General features: G+C 39.4%; 1 protein-coding gene across 2 annotated transcripts in view; it reads right to left on the reverse strand.

The window, feature by feature from the left end:
• Positions 1 to 6,067: 6,067 nt before the first annotated feature.
• The window catches only part of Snca (synuclein alpha), a 95,382-nt gene continuing 84,976 nt past the window's right edge, over positions 6,068 to 16,473 (reverse strand). For both annotated transcript variants that reach the window (XM_052173834.1, XM_052173836.1), the window contains exons 5-6: positions 7,681 to 7,764; positions 6,068 to 6,672 (exon numbers count right to left, since the gene is read on the reverse strand). In XM_052173834.1, coding sequence (XP_052029794.1) covers positions 6,640 to 6,672; positions 7,681 to 7,764 — 117 coding nt within the window. In that variant the 3' untranslated portion in view covers positions 6,068 to 6,639. The remainder of the gene's footprint in view (positions 6,673 to 7,680; positions 7,765 to 16,473) is intronic.

Below are 16,473 nucleotides of genomic sequence, written 5' to 3' on the forward strand. Positions count from 1 at the left end.
TAGCACAAGCTATGATTATTAAATCTTAAAGTACGTTATCAACAACACTCACCTTTGTTCTTGAATCTTCACTTAGCTTAGAGAAGATCTATAAGGTGGTGAAAAAAGTATTTTCTCTGTAATTATCCTTTTGTTCGTCATGCTCAGAAAACTGCCTCAGGGAAATTATTGCATAAGCTGCTAAGGTCTCTCAAGGCTGGTGGCTAGGGATATCTGCCAACACTTGACAGTTTCTCATCATGCAACATGACACTACATATTTAACATCATGAGCCAGTCCTGGCGAATTACAAATACTTGGCAGCCTCTGAAGACTGGTCCTACCATTTATACAGAGAGGTGAGGCCACACACAACAGACAGGATGTATATATAAAGATACTTTCTAAGAGTTAGTATTTTTAGGAGTGATAAGATTGGATAACAATATTCTGTTATTCATAGTTCCTGAGGCTGTGAATGATTGTGAGGGCCCAGAGTGTGAAAGGCCAAGTTTATATTGTCTTCCTCACTGACTCCCAATTTGAGCCCTCAGGGTGGTCCACAGGCAGCTGCCACAGAAACTACCTCATCTTTCACTCTCTTCTAAGAGCATGCAACCATAGAAATAAAGGAAAGCAAGCAATACTTCCCCTGGAAATGCACCTTCTGGCATCTCAGCTATTTCAGGAACAATTTAGAAATTGTCATATAAACATTACCTTCTTTTGGGTCAAACATTTAACCCAGTGGGAAGAACATAAAGGAAGATGGGAAATGAATTAGATTTCAGAAACTGAGGGGCATTAATGGACAGATTTTATTTTTTTTCTTCTAGTTTATAGCTCAATGAGTTTTAGGTCAGTGCTTTATATTTTACCACGATATTGTTTACTCTGAGTTTTGTCTCTTTACCACCATGACCAGAACTCTAATCGTAAGTACACTAAATACTTTGTACTTATATGTACTTACATATACTTCTCTTTCTATCAGTTTCTCATGTATCACTTCACCTGGCTGAAAGCTAAGTGACACGATGAATATAGTTGGATCTCAAGTTACATGTGCTTCATCAACACACTGTTTATGGATAATACACATCTTCAACTCTCAGCAAAATATCATTGTTCTGATAGCTTAACAATACTCCATTAAGTCTATGCATGGCATTACTGTTATTTATTAAACTATTAAAATGTCCCAATATCAATTAGCTACGAGCTTCTGGCTCTACTCCTCAAAGTAGTTCCACCAGCATCTGAACCTTGTTTGGTATTTTTTATTAAGACTAGATATAAATTATATAACTGAGCATATCTGACATCATGTTTCTTACAAAACTCTAAGACTATAACTCATTCTAAGCAGTAATAGCAGCACAGGCTCACTGATCATTTTCTATCAGCCAGCAATAAGCCAAAGCATTCTACTTAATATTTATCTTTTGTGCAGCAATGCTTTCATGTACTATGATTACCATATGCATTTTTTTGACCAATAAATAGAGGTACCCATGTGGGTATCAAACAATTTGTTTGAAGTACACTAGCAATAGGTGAGACAATCTTTAATGGTCTTGTTTTGGAATCTGGGTCTTCAATACTCCTCTGGATAGCCTCCCCAAGAATGCACCATTGTTTATTCTAAGTCAAGAATATTATATCATTCCTAAGACAAACACATAGATTTGCCACATTTGTTTAGATTTGACTTAACTAGATCCCAGCTTAACTTCCATATTTATGAACATGGGTTAGTATCTATCTCCTCTCACTATATAAACCTGATATTTATTTACCTACAAAAGACAGTTAAGAAGGCCTGGAGGAACGTAATTAAAATGCAACAAATTTCTAAGGCAGCATGTCTTGCTGTGTTGCTATAGAAACAACAGGAATTTCTGGTCACTGACCTTTCAGGGAATGCAAGGATACACTTTCATAAGACTCATAAGAGTAATCAGCCCAGGATATTCATCTATAGCTTCTGGTGCAGCTTTTTGAAATCCCCTTTCAAATACTGGATGATTTTAGAGTTAAATTGTATTGTTCAGTGCTACTATAGAGTCAAAGTAGAGCTCTTTGAAGAAATGTTTTTAACTGATTGTTATATGAGATCTAAGATAAACACAGTGACCATAACAGCAGCAAAGAAAAAGAAATTTTACATGAGTGTATTGGGATTATAGGAAATAAAGCCACCTTTTAAAAAGTTCTGGTGCTATATCTGTTCTGCTACATGTTGACCTTCTATCTTATGTTAAGTAAACTATAAAAATATGGCCTCACTCTTGAAAATATAACTAGAAATTAGGAGTTTAATCATAAGATATTGAGGTGTCAATATCATTGACCAATGGAAATTCTTAGCTCATTCCCTTACCATGGTAATACATTCATACACTAGGTTATTTCACTAATAAATAATGACAATTAAAATTCCTAGTTAAGAAGGAATTTATCTATTTCTTTGGCCATTTGGCAGAAGCCAAATACCAATGATTCAATGGAGATATAACAAAGCTTGACTTGTGGTAGACTATTGTTATGAATACATCAATATTTCAGTTTCTATTGGAAATAAATGAGGATGATCATCAGGAAACACATCATTTAATTACAATAAAATACATATCAATGGGTGATTAGAATACTGAATATCAGAAATACCTGTCCAGATATAAAACTCTCATAAGACAAAGGCACCTGAAGAAAAATAGAAACATTGCAATGTTTGTACCTTGAGCAGTAGAATCCACACTAATGATTAGACATCTAGAAATTTCTTTTATGTAGTAGCACATTCTTTCTCTAGAGACATTGTGAAGGCTGGGACACCAGATCTTTCCACTTACTAGAGAGGTAATATAGATCAAACTCTTTAGCCAATAGGTGATAATATTGTTCATGTAATAAGCAGACAGAAAATTCAATTTCTTGGTGTTATTTTTGAGAATTAAATGACCTAAAATTATGTATTAATATCATACCTAAATCTATATTAGGCAAATAATGTTTTCTTAAAGTATATCCAAATCCACAGACAGAGTTAGCATGATTATGCCAGTCCTGATGTGCTGCAATACCCAAGACAGAAAGAAGAATACAGACACACTCATCCTACATAGAAATACAACTTCCCCAGGGCAACCCCAGGGGCAGCATGCTAAGTTTTTTGTAAGGAGAATGTATTTTCTTCTTTTGGATGGGTTTAAATACCATAGTCCCTTGTAAAAAGAAAAGAAAGAAATACTGCACTCAGGCTAAAGTGTCCCACAAAACTGTCTCCAGTGTAAGATGCCAGTAGCAAGTGCTAGGTCTTCAAGTTACTCCAGACTTCTGATTTGGTTCCCTAATTAGAGGTTCCCAAGATTCTCTACTTAGTTTTAATGATTTATCAGGATTGGTTCACAATGTAGTCAATATATTACCAGTTTATTGCAAAAGATAGAAACCAGGGGAAACCAGATAAAGAAGCTGCAAAGAGCAAGGTAGTAGGTGTGTATTGGGAACGTCACAACATCTCTGTATGCTCACTTGCCCAAAAGCTGTCTAAGCCCTGACAGAGGGACTTTTGTCTAGATCTTTTCCCTTCCTGGAGTGCCAGAATAGGGTCTTAAAGCTTTAAGAAGCTTTAAAGCTTCTAAACTTGGTTTGGTATTTCTGCTGCCCAAGGCCAGGACTCAAGAATATGTGTCTTGAAATATGTTCACATTTTGGCTTGCTGTGTATGTGAAACTGAGGGAAACAGCTTTGGAATCATAATAGCTTTCTCTCTCTCTCTCTCTCTCTCTCTCTCTCTCTCTCTCTCTCTCTCTCTCTCTGCCAGTCTTTCTCTCTCTCTGTCTCCCTCTCTGTCTCTCTCTGTCTCTCTCTCCCCCCTCTTGCTCCTCACTCCCTCCTTCTCTCTGACCTTTCCATGTCAGAAGACCCTCAAGTAATACCTTCGCACCTCCAAAGGAAGGAATGCTAGCAGAAGCAAGAAAAATGCAAACAGGATTAGTCAGCCCTCCCAGTATATTGCCATTAGGTTATAACACACTTTAAGTTAACCATAGTTCTATAAAAATGTTTATTTTCCCACAAAATTCTGTCATAAAAATATAGTTTCCTTGTATTTTTAGCCCTTAACTCCTGAATACTCATCTATCATGCAAAACTTTGGCTAGTTAAGTTTGCTCCTCATTTTTCCCATCTTTCTTACAGAGTTGTCTTCTGCTATCTCTGTGCTGACTGAGGAAAATATAGTACTTTCTCTCTTATATATCAGCCAGCTTCAGAAGCCAAATTGTATGTATTTCATCAGAACAAGAGTCAAGAAATTCTTCAGCATTGGGAGCTATGTCCAAGCCATGGAAAGATGTATGATAGATAGATAGATAGATAGATAGATAGATAGATAGATAGATAGATAGATCAGCTATTTGAATAAGAGACTCACTTGCAACCACATGGCTCACAAAATACAATGCTTTTAATGTACTCTGCCAGGAATTAGAAGCAAAAACTATCTGTATATGTTTCCTGAGACAATGTCTCAAACCTGGGATCCTCCTGCCTCTGAATAGATAAGTGTTCTATTGTATGACACTATATTTATAAATTCCATTATATCACAAATAGGTACACAACTTAGGACATATACTTGCCTCATACAATCTAGAGGAGAGACTTTTGAAAAATGACACAAGTTGAGGTTCCAAAGTGTACACTTAATTGTGTAGCACTGCCAATCATGGGGCCCAAGTCTGCCATGAAAGGTTTTCTTGAAAGTCCTTGGTGGACTCATTATAGATCAAACAGCTCTGGCTTGGGATTTAAATCTGCAGAGCTAAAGCTTTAGTCAGGAGGCATCCTCTGGCTGCACTTCGCAGGGGCAGGATTCCTATTAGGGCTTGTGTGGATTGAGGAATTTTCTTTAGGTGATGAGTGAAAAACTCTTAAGATAAAACAAAGCAAAACGACAAAAGCTAATTAACTGCTTGGACATTAACAGCTGGACACTGCTTTAGAGAAGAAGAGCTTTAGAATGCCATATACATCAATAGCAGTACTCAAGGTCAAGCACATTGTGCCTCCAGTCCTACTCTGTTTATTGTCATTGTCATCAGTTTGATTTTCTTCTGTTTGTATCTTTCTTTTTTTTAAAAAAAAAAAAGCGTGAACTTTTGGTTGTACCCTAAACATCATCTGGGCTTTCTTAATAATGAATAATTTTCCTGCTTGAAGGAAACTTAGATAAAGAATTATTATCTATTTCCAGTGTCAAAGCACACATGCAACTAACACTTCATAGTATTTTCTCAACTGGGCAGAAGGAATTTTCAGTGGTGCTATCTTCGTGGTCTCCCACTCCTCTTCCATTCCTGTCACTGCCCAACATTCATCAAGTACTCATGACCATATTTAAATGACAATATTCATTACAAAAAGCATACTTTCTGCAAGTGTTTTTTCACTGTGACTCTGCTGTCACAGTGAATAATTAGAAAGATGTACTTAGTAATTTTTCAGTCAAGATTTTTGTCTGCATTCATGGGGAATTAATCCTATTGAAGGAAAACTTGTCTTAAAAATATTCCCAATTCTCTGTTATTTACAAATTGACATTTCCTTTTGTTGCATTTTGCTTTTGCTTTTGCATACCTGTTAAGGTTTCATATCTGCAGACTGCTGACTGGGGTCCCTGAGGAGTTTTACGGTACTTCCTGGGTTCTTGCACACATGCACACACACACACACACACATGCAATAAATTCCAAATTAAGCAGGTTCTTTCACAGCCTGCCTTTGATATGCTAATATGTCTTAGGAATATGCAAAAGGTCACTATTGCTCACACTTTTTAGTTCCAATGAAGTGTTTCTCAGTGCAGCCACAGCTCTGAGGACTGTAGATCAAGCTGGCTGTGTTTCAGTGGCACTGGAGAATTCATCCTGTGGGTGAATGTTCCACCTCTAAATCCTCTTAATTCCTTAATACAGTGTTAAAACTTTCCATTCCATTTCATTGTGCAGTTGTCCTTTCATGTTCATGTTCCCGATATACATGATTGTGTTACTAATGTGAAACAGACCAGGAAAAAGATTTTGCAATGAGATAATATTTTATTTTAATTTCTACCATTTATATACAAACACAAGTTAATAAAACACATCACAAAACTGTAAAATTTATAACTTAATATTTATAGGTGCATAGTCTCATGCTCACATATTTTAAAATATATATTAACAAATTTCACAACACATCATTCTTCTTAGACAGAAAAAATCATTAAGGATACGCTAAAACTCTTAGAGCAAATCACAACTTCTTAAGAACAGCAGCAACAACAACAAGAATAACCAAAAAAAAAAGTGAAGATATAGAAATAAGTGGTAGTCACTTAGGTGTTTTAAGTTTCTGCTAACATTTTAAGTGTGAAGCCACAATATCCACAGCACACAAGACCCTGCTACCATGTATTCACTGTAGTGAGAGGGGAGCACCGGGATGCTGAGGGGCGGGTATAGGACGCCGATCACTGCAGATGGAAGACTTTGAAACACACTGTACAGCTTTGAGAAAAGGTGGTGACTGGGCACATTGGAACTGAGCACTTGTACGCCATGGAAGAGCAGCCGGCAGATCTTAGGACACTGGGTGCAATGATAGTCTTAGGCTTCAGGCTCATAGTCTTGGTAGCCTTCCTAACATCAGGGAAAAAAAGTAATAGCATGCCTTGTCAGTGAAGGGACAGATATCAACTGGCTGCTTCTCAGGAGGGAGGGCTCAGCCTTTCAATCAGATAAAATTGATCCTCAGAACAGTGTTTGGAACTTATCTGTCCTGAACATTTATTGTTTTTTTTTCCATGTATATCATCTGTAAGTTATAGAGGTCATCACAGTTAGGGTATTAGGCCCAATTCTAGATATATCAGTTGATCTGTGATCTCACCCTGGAGTAGGAATTGGCGGGGGCTCTGGGTTGTCTCCTTTGCTCTGCATTGTGAGCTGTGAGCACCCAGGTGAGCAGCATGAAGCCTCCTCCAGAGCTCATCCTTCTCCCTTCTTTCACCCATTAGGAAACTCCAGCTTCATGGAAGGCTCCCACTCTAAAGCCCAAGCCTCCTGGACAAAATCCAGATACCTTTCAAGACAGTAATGACCCAATGTAACTGAATAGGATAGACTTCTCAAAATTAACCCTAACTATATCAAGATTCTGCAGTTAAACTAAACCTATCATCAAACTTTTTTTTTCAAATGAAAATATAAACTTAAATGACAAAGTTAACTTGGGCCTCTACAATTTGTCTATAACCTTAATTATGTTTTCAGCCTTAATCTATCATTATTCTGTTTTCTAAAGCATGTTTGATAACTGCCCATTGTTGCTCAGACATTTCCATATGCCTTTGTTTCTGGTAGTCTTTTGTGCTAGAATATTCTTATTTTGACCTACCATACCTCTTACCCTTTCCTACAAAGATTAAAATCATTTTTTCCAAAAACCTTTTCTTGATTGAACTATAATCCAAATATGAGAATAATTAATATATTCTCATATTATATTAATATAGATATAATCATGGTATAATCCAAACCATAATGTGAGAGATCTGATAGTAGCAGAGTTTTAATAGCACATATTGTTATGATCCAAATTAAACACCTGAAATAATTTTCTTAGTTTTTCTGTATGTATGTATTTACCTCTGCAGGCATTTCATAAGCCTCACTGCTAGGATCCACAGGCATGTCTTCCAGGATTCCTTCTTGTGGGTACCCCTCTTCACCCTACAGAGAGGGAAGAGAAGGCACCATAAGATATTGTTTTAACTTCTGAAACACAGCTTGAAAAAACACCTTGTGTCAGATACATCTTCGATGTGCCGCAAGGAGTGTTATCAGAATTGCATTCTTCAGGCAGAGGGAAGAAGGCTTATGGGACTTATGGGGAGGGGGAAACCAGGAAAGTGAAAATCATTTGAAATGTAAATGAAGAATATAGAAAATAAAAATAATAATAAATACTACAAAAAATGTGGTATATTTATATAATGGAGTACTATTCAGCCATTAGAAACAATGAATTCGAAACAACTGGGCGGCGGCGGCAGCAGCAGCGGCAGCAGTGGCTGCTCCAGCAGAAGGGCCATCAGCAGTGGAACCAAGGCGTCACAGGGACCAGTTAGGCCCTGCGCCCACAACCACTGACCTTCGCTGACCAGCCGGGCAGCAAGCAGCTGCAGTTGTGCGGTGCCTTTCCTGCACGGAGGCCACTTCAGAACTCGGCCTCCCACCAGTCAGGAGAGGTGCATCCATCTTGGTTCCGTACTCCACGGATCGGACTGAGGTACACAAACATAATCCGAGGCCAACACCGCGGTGGTCTGAGTCCGACGGGCGTTGGCCTGCACCCAGGCCCTGGGCGGGTCGGGGGGCCATTGGGGTGCCAACCCAGGCAGGAGGTTTTTTTGCCCAGGCCTGCGAGCACACCGCCGCCATTTTGCCTGCAGGACAACAGAGAGCTCAGGCGGGCAGACCTGTAACAGGCATAGCCTAAGGCTAACAAAGCGGGGGTCCAGGCCCCAAAAGGCACAGGACTGACCCCAAGAACTGGGCGGCTTGGTGGGCCATCTGTGAGTCAACCCGCCCAGGTGATTGTTAGCAAAGCAGACTCTCCCGGCGCTTTCAGGGAGCGTGGGCGCGCACGCCCGCCATCCTAGTCACCTGGCAGACCCAATTAACAGTCATAGCACTAGGGGAACTTTGCTCGGACCTTGGCCTCCCAGGCTTTTGCCTGGACTCAGGGACTGGGCGGCCAGGCTAACCTTGTGTGCGACAGCCCGGTTGGCGAATCGGCTGCCCAGCGGAGTGAGCAGAACACAGGGGAGGTCACAGTAGCATACACCGTCGGCACTCCCTGGGAGTGCACACGGGCTCCATCTGCTCCACAGACACAATCTGGGGCAAGGCCTCAGGCAGAAGCCCTTAGCTCTACTCTCTCCGCTTCCGGATCCAGATCAGTCTGGGCGGCAGCATTACATCTCCAAGTCCTGCAAGGGGCTAGCTGGGCTTCCGGGCGGCCAGCTGGGAGAAGTCAGTGTGCTCCAGTGAATCCAGCGGGCCCCAGCGGGAGCCTTCGGGTGCCTGCTTTGGGATCGGAACAGCCTGGGCAGCAGCACACTGTCTACAAGCAGTGCAGGAGGTAAGCGGTGCACCAGAGGCCAACTGGGAAGGGGCAGCTTGCACTGGTGAGTTCAGCACTGACAAGATAAACTAACACCAGTGAGAACTAGATGGCAAAAGGCAAACGCAGGAACGTCACTAACAGAAATCAAGGCAATATGGCAACATCTGAACCCAATTCTCCTCTACCAACATGTCCTGGATACCCCAGCACACCAGTAAAACAAGATTTAGATTTAAAATCACTGGTCATGATGCTGGTACAGGAACACATGAAGGTCATACATAAAGAAATTCAGGAGAAAATGGATCAAAAGTTAGAAGCCCTTGCAAGGGAAACACAAAAATCATTGAAAGAAATCCAGGAGAATACAAAAGCCAACAAGGAGGAAATGCAAAAAACACTTAAAGAAATACAGGAGAACTTTGCTCAACAGGCTGAGGTCATGAAAGACGAAACACAAAAATCTCTTAAAGAAATACAGGAGAACTTTGGTCAACAGGCTGAGCTCATGAAAGAGGAAACACAAAAATCTCTTAAAGAATTACAGGAAAACACAAACATGCAAGTGAAGGAGCTAAGCAAAACCATCCAGGATCTAAAATCAGAAGTAGAAACAACTAAGAAAACTCAAAGGGAGACAACTTTGGAGATAGAAAGCCTTGGGAAGAAATCAGGGGACAGAGATGCAAATATCAAGAACAGAATACAAGAGATAGAAGAAAGAATCTCAGATGCTGAAGATTCCATAGAAACCATGGACTCAACAGTTAAAGAAAATGCAAAATGCAAAAAGGTTGTAACCCAAAATATCCAGGAAATCCAGGACACAATGAGAAGACCAAACCTAAGGATTATAGGCATAGATGAGAGTGAAGATTTACAACTTAAAGGGCCAGCAAACATCTTCAATAAAATTATGGAAGAAAACTTCCCTAACCTAAAGAGAGAGATGCCCATGAATATACAAGAAGCCTACAGAACTCCAAACAGACTGGACCAGAACAGAAATACTTCCCGTCACATAATAATCAAAACACCAAATGTTCTAAACAAAGAAAGAATACTAAAGGCAGTAAGAGAAAAAGGCCAAGTAACATATAAAGGAAGACCTATCAGAATCACAGCAGACTTTTCACCTGAGACTATGAAGGCTAGAAGGTCCTGGGCAGATCTCATGCAGACTCTAAGAGAACACAAATGCCAACCAAAACTACTATATCCAGCAAAACTCTCAATCACCATAGATGGAGAAACTAAGATATTTCATGACAAAACCAAGTTTACCCAATATCTATCCACAAACCCGGCCCTAAAAAGGATAATAGGAGGACAACACCAATACAAGGAGGGAAACTTCACCTTGGAAAAAGCAAGATAGTAACCTTTCATCAAACCCAAAAGAAGTTAAGCATTCAAATTTTAAAAATAACGTCAAAAATGATAGGAAGTAACAATCACTATTCCTTAATATCTCTTAACATCAATGGACTTAATGCCCCAATAAAAAGACACAGACTAACTGAATGGATACGTAAACAGGACCCTACATTTTGCTGCTTACAGGAAACACACCTCAGGGTCAAAGACAAACACTACCTTAGAGTAAAAGGCTGGAAGACAATTTTACAAGCAAATGGTCTCAGGAAACAAGCTGGAGTAGCCATTTTAATATCAGATAAAATTGACTTTCAACCCAAAGTCATCAAAAAAGACCCTGAGGGACACTTCTTGCTGGTCAAAGGAAAAATACAAAAAGAAGAACTGTCAATCCTGAACATCTATGCCCCAAATGCAAGGGCACCCTCTTTCGTAAAAGAAACTTTATTAAAACTAAAAGCACACATTGCACGTAACACAATAATTGTGGGTGACTTCAACACTGCACTTTCCTCAATGGACCGATCAGGAAAACAGAAACTAAACAGGGACACAATGAAACTAATTGAAGCTTTGGACCAATTAGATTTAACAGATATATATAGAACATTCTATCCTAAAACAAAAGAATATACCTTTTTCTCAGCACCTCATGGTACCTTCTCCAAAATCGACCATATAATTGGTCATAAGACAGACCTCAACAAATATAAGAAGATCGAACTAATCCCATGCCTCCTATCTGATCACTATGGAGTAAAAGTGGTCTTCAATAGCAACAGAAACAACAGAAAGCCCACATACACGTGGAAACTGAACAATACTCTACTCAATGATACCTTGGTCAAGGAAGAAATAAAGAAAGAAATTAAAGACTTTTTAGAACACAATGAAAATGAAAACACAACATACCCAAACCTATGGGACACAATGAAAGCAGTGCTAAGAGGAAAACTCATAGCCCTGAGTGCCTCCAAAAAGAAAATGGAGAGAGCATACATTACCAGCTTAATGACACACCTGAAAGCCTTAGAACAAAAAGAAGCTATTTCGCCCAGGAGGAGTAGAAGGCAGGAAATCATCAAACTCAGGGCCGAAATCAATCAAGTAGAAACAAAGAGAACCATACAAAAAATCAACAATACCAGGAGCTGGTTCTTTGAGAAAATCAACAAGATAGATAAACCCTTAGCCAGAATGACCAAAGGGCACAGAGAAAGTATCCAAATTAACAAACTTAGAAATGAAAAGGGAGATATAACAACGGAAACTGAGGAAATCCAAAAAATCATCAGATCCTACTACAAGAGCCTATACTCAACACAACTGGAGAATCTGGAGGAAATGGACAATTTCCTTGACAGATACCAAATACCAAAATTAAATCAGGACCAACTAGACCATCTAAACAGTCCCATAATGCCTAAAGAAATAGAAGGAGTCATAGAAAGTCTTCCAACCAAAAAAAGCACAGGACCAGATGGCCTCAGTGCAGAATTCTACCAGACCTTCAAAGAAGAGTTAACACCAATACTCTTCAAACTATTCCACAAAATAGAAACAGAAGGAACACTACCCAATTCCTTCTACGAAGCCACAATTACGCTGATACCAAAGCCACACAAAGATCCAACAAAGAAAGAGAACTTCAGACCAATTTCCCTTATGAACATCGATGCAAAAATACTCAATAAAATTCTTGCCAACCGAATCCAAGAACACATCAAAACGATCATCCACCATGATCAAGTAGGCTTTATCCCGGGAATGCAGGGTTGGTTCAATATACGGAAATCCATCAATACAATCCACTACATAAACAAACTCAAAGAACAAAACCACATGGTCATTTCATTGGATGCTGAAAAAGCATTTGACAAAATTCAGCATCCCTTCATGCTTAAAGTCTTGGAGAGAACAGGAATTCAAGGCCCATACCTAAACATAGTAAAAGCAATATACAGCAAACCGGTAGCCAGCATCAAACTAAATGGGAGAAACTTGAAGCAATCCCACTGAAATCAGGGACCAGACAAGGCTGCCCCCTTTCTCCTTATCTTTTCAATATTGTACTTGAGGTGCTAGCTCGGGCAATTCGACAACATAAGGAGGTCAAAGGGATACAAATTGGAAAGGAAGAAGTCAAACTATCATTATTTGCAGACGACATGATCGTCTACCTAAGTGACCCAAAGAACTCCACTAGAGAGCTCCTACAGCTGATAAACAACTTCAGCAAAGTGGCAGGTTATAAAATCAACTCAAGCAAATCAGTGGCCTTCCTATACTCAAAGGATAAGCAGGCTGAGAAAGAAATTAAGGAAATGACCCCCTTCACAATAGCCACAAACAGTATAAAGTATCTTGGGGTGACTCTTACCAAACATGTGAAAGATCTGTATGACAAGAACTTCAAGACTCTGAAGAAGGAAATGGAAGAAGACCTCAAAAAATGGGAAAACCTCCCATGCTCATGGATCGGTAGAATCAATATAGTTAAAATGGCCATTTTGCCTAAAGCACTATACAGATTCAATGCAATACCCATCAAAATCCCAACTCAATTCTTCACAGAGTTAGAAAGAGCAATTATCAAATTCATCTGGAACAACAAAAAACCCAGGATAGCTAAAACTATTCTCAGCAACAAAAGAAAATCTGGGGGAATCAGTATCCCTGACCTCAAGCAATACTACAGAGCAATAGTGTTAAAAACTGCATGGTATTGGTACAGTGACAGGCAGGAGGATCAATGGAACAGGATTGAAGATCCAGAAATGAACCCACACACCTATGGCCACTTGATCCTTGACAAAGAGGCTGAAAACATCCAATGGAAAAAAGATAGCCTTTTCAACAAATGGTGCTGGTTCAACTGGAGGTCAGCATGCAGAAGAATGCGAATTGATCCATCCTTGTCTCCTTGTACTAAGCTCAAATCCAAATGGATCAAGGACCTCCACATAAAGCCAGACACTCTGAAGCTAATAGAAAAGAAATTGGGGAAGACCCTTGAGGACATCGGTACAGGGAGAAAGTTTCTGAACAGAACACCAATAGCTTATGCTCTAAGAGCAAGAATTGACAAATGGGACCTCATAAAATTACAAAGTTTCTGTAAGGCAAAGGACACCATCAAGAGGACAAATCGGCAACCAACAAATTGGGAAAAGATCTTCACCAATCCTACATCAGATAGAGGGCTAATATCCAATATATATAAAGAACTCAAGAAGTTAGACTCCAGAAAACCAAACAACCCTATTAAAAAATGGGGTACAGAGTTAAACAAAGAATTCTCACCTGAAGAACTTCGGATGGCGGAGAAACATCTTAAAAAATGCTCAGCTTCATTAGTCATTAGGGAAATGCAAATCAAAACAACCCTAAGATTTCATCTTACACCAGTCAGAATGGCTAAGATTAAAAATTCAGGAGACAGCAGGTGTTGGAGAGGGTGTGGAGAAAGAGGAACACTCCTCCACTGCTGGTGGGGTTGCAAATTGGTACAACCACTCTGGAAATCAGTCTGGCGGTTCCTCCGAAAACTGGGTACCTTACTTCCAGAAGATCCTGCTATACCACTCCTGGGCATATACCCAGAAGACTCCCCACCATGTAATAAGGATACATGTTCTACTATGTTCATAGCAGCCCTATTTGTAATTGCCAGATGCTGGAAAGAACCCAGGTATCCCTCAATAGAAGAGTGGATGCAAAAAATGTGGTATATCTACACAATGGAGTACTATTCAGCCATTAGAAACAATGAATTCATGAAATTCTTAGGCAAATGGATGGAGCTAGAGAATATCATACTAAGTGAGATAACCCAGACTCAAAAGGTGAATCATGGTATGCACTCACTAATAAGTGGATATTAACCTAGAAAACTGGAATACCCAAAACATAATCCACACATCAAATGAGGTACAAGAAGAAAGGAGGAGTGGCCCCTGGTTCTGGAAAGACTCAGTGAAACAGTATTCAGCAAAACCAGAACGGGGAAGTGGGAAGGGGTGGGTGGGAGGACAGGGGAAGAGGAGGGGGTTTGCGGGACTTTCGGGGAGTGGGGGGGCTAGAAAAGGGGAAATCATTTGAAATGTAAATAAATTATATCGAATAAAAAAAAAGAATGAGTAAACAAAAAAAAAAAAAAAAAAAGAAACAATGAATTCATGAAATGAAATGGATAGGCAAATGGATAGAGCTGGAGAACATCATACTAAGTGAGGTAACCCAGTCTCAAAAGATCAATCATGTATGCACTCACTGATAAGTGGATATTAGCCTAGAAACTTTGAATACCCCAGACGTAATCCACATATTAAATGATTTCCAAGAAGAATGGAGGAGTGGCCCCTGGTTCTGGAAAGACTCAGTGCAGCAGTATAGAGGAATAACAGAACAGAGAAGTGGGAAGGAGTAAATGGGGGGAACAGGGGGAGGGAAGAGGGCTTATGGGACTTTTGGGGAGTGGGGAGCCAGAAAAGGGGAAATGTAAATAAAGAATATACCGAATGAAAATAAAATAAAATAAAAAGTGCATTCTTCAGTGTTATTGATGGATTCTAACTGAACCAAACCAATGGGAAAACGCTGTGCAAACACAGGTTACCAATCTGAAGAGTACAAAGGTTTTACCCAGGTAACTCATTACCCTGGAAGTGGCCAAAGCTAAAGTCCATAAGTTATCTCCATAAGTGCAATGCTATAGTAACAATGGTTTGTAGTCAGTGGGTAATGATGATCAAATAATGTAATGTATTCAAATTTTTTTGCAATCATGTAATAATTCTCTAATAGAGAGATCTCATTTTTGGTATAATGTTTAACAGAACAACATTTGTGGACAGAACCCACATAGCACTTCAATGCAAAAGTAAAAATGTTCTAAGAAAGTGAAACAACTATTAACAGACAAATGATTATTTTTTTTTTATTTTTCCTAAAATTGAAAAGGTAAAGTACGTGTGTTTCATAATTCATTGTTTCCTTTTCTTTTACGTGTATGGATGTTTACCCTGTGTGTAAGTATGTGCACTCTGTGCATGTGTGCAAATGAAGAGGGCAGAAGAAGGCATCACATTCCCTGGAGCTGGGGCTATAGACACTTGTGATTCTCTATACGGGTGCTAGAACATAAATGAGTGTCTTCTGGAAGAAAAACACATGCTCCTAAACACCGAGCTATATTTCGAGCCCCAACAATTCATTTTTAAATGCTGCCAAAGAAATAGTTCTCTTTGGAAAACTGAAGTTTGAAAGTAGACATACCTGAAGTTAAAAGAAACAAAGATATTATTGAACAAAATTTCAGATTATTTCTCCACAATACAGACACCCAGGCATTCAGCCTGACATGATGTGGCTTATTTGTCTTCTCTATCAAAGATCTTTTGTTCTTTCCCATTTGTTCCACCAAAGCAATTATTGAATGACAGAGTTCAGCAAATATTCAAAGAGCAGAGATGCAACTCGAGTCTAAATGGGTTTATTCAAAGAGATCAAAGGATGCTCAGCTTCTGCGGACAACATGCTCAGTGTAAATTCTATCTCTCTCTGCTTTTATCGCAGACATGATGGACAGGAGGGCAGAGAGAAGAAACAATGGCTGACTGTAAGGCAAGGTCAGACTCTGAAGATCATGCTTTTGGCAGCTGGGCATGGCAGCTTACAGATCATCTTATCCTGCTATACAGATACCACCAATCTCTGTTTACAAACCCAGAGAGGCCAATTTGTTTATAAGTTAAACATGATTCAAACTGTCCCCAAAACACATCACTTCAAAATGTAGAGTAACAGTATTTTACATGGTAGAATAAGAATCCAAGTTTTTGTTGTGTGGTGGTTTAGCACCTAAACGTGATCACAAGATGCACATTACAGTTCCAGCCTTACGTATCTATCTTTTGTGACTCTGGGCATGT

The sequence above is a fragment of the Apodemus sylvaticus genome, chromosome 2 (genome assembly GCF_947179515.1).
Source record: "Apodemus sylvaticus chromosome 2, mApoSyl1.1, whole genome shotgun sequence".
NCBI lineage: Eukaryota > Metazoa > Chordata > Mammalia > Rodentia > Muridae > Apodemus > Apodemus sylvaticus.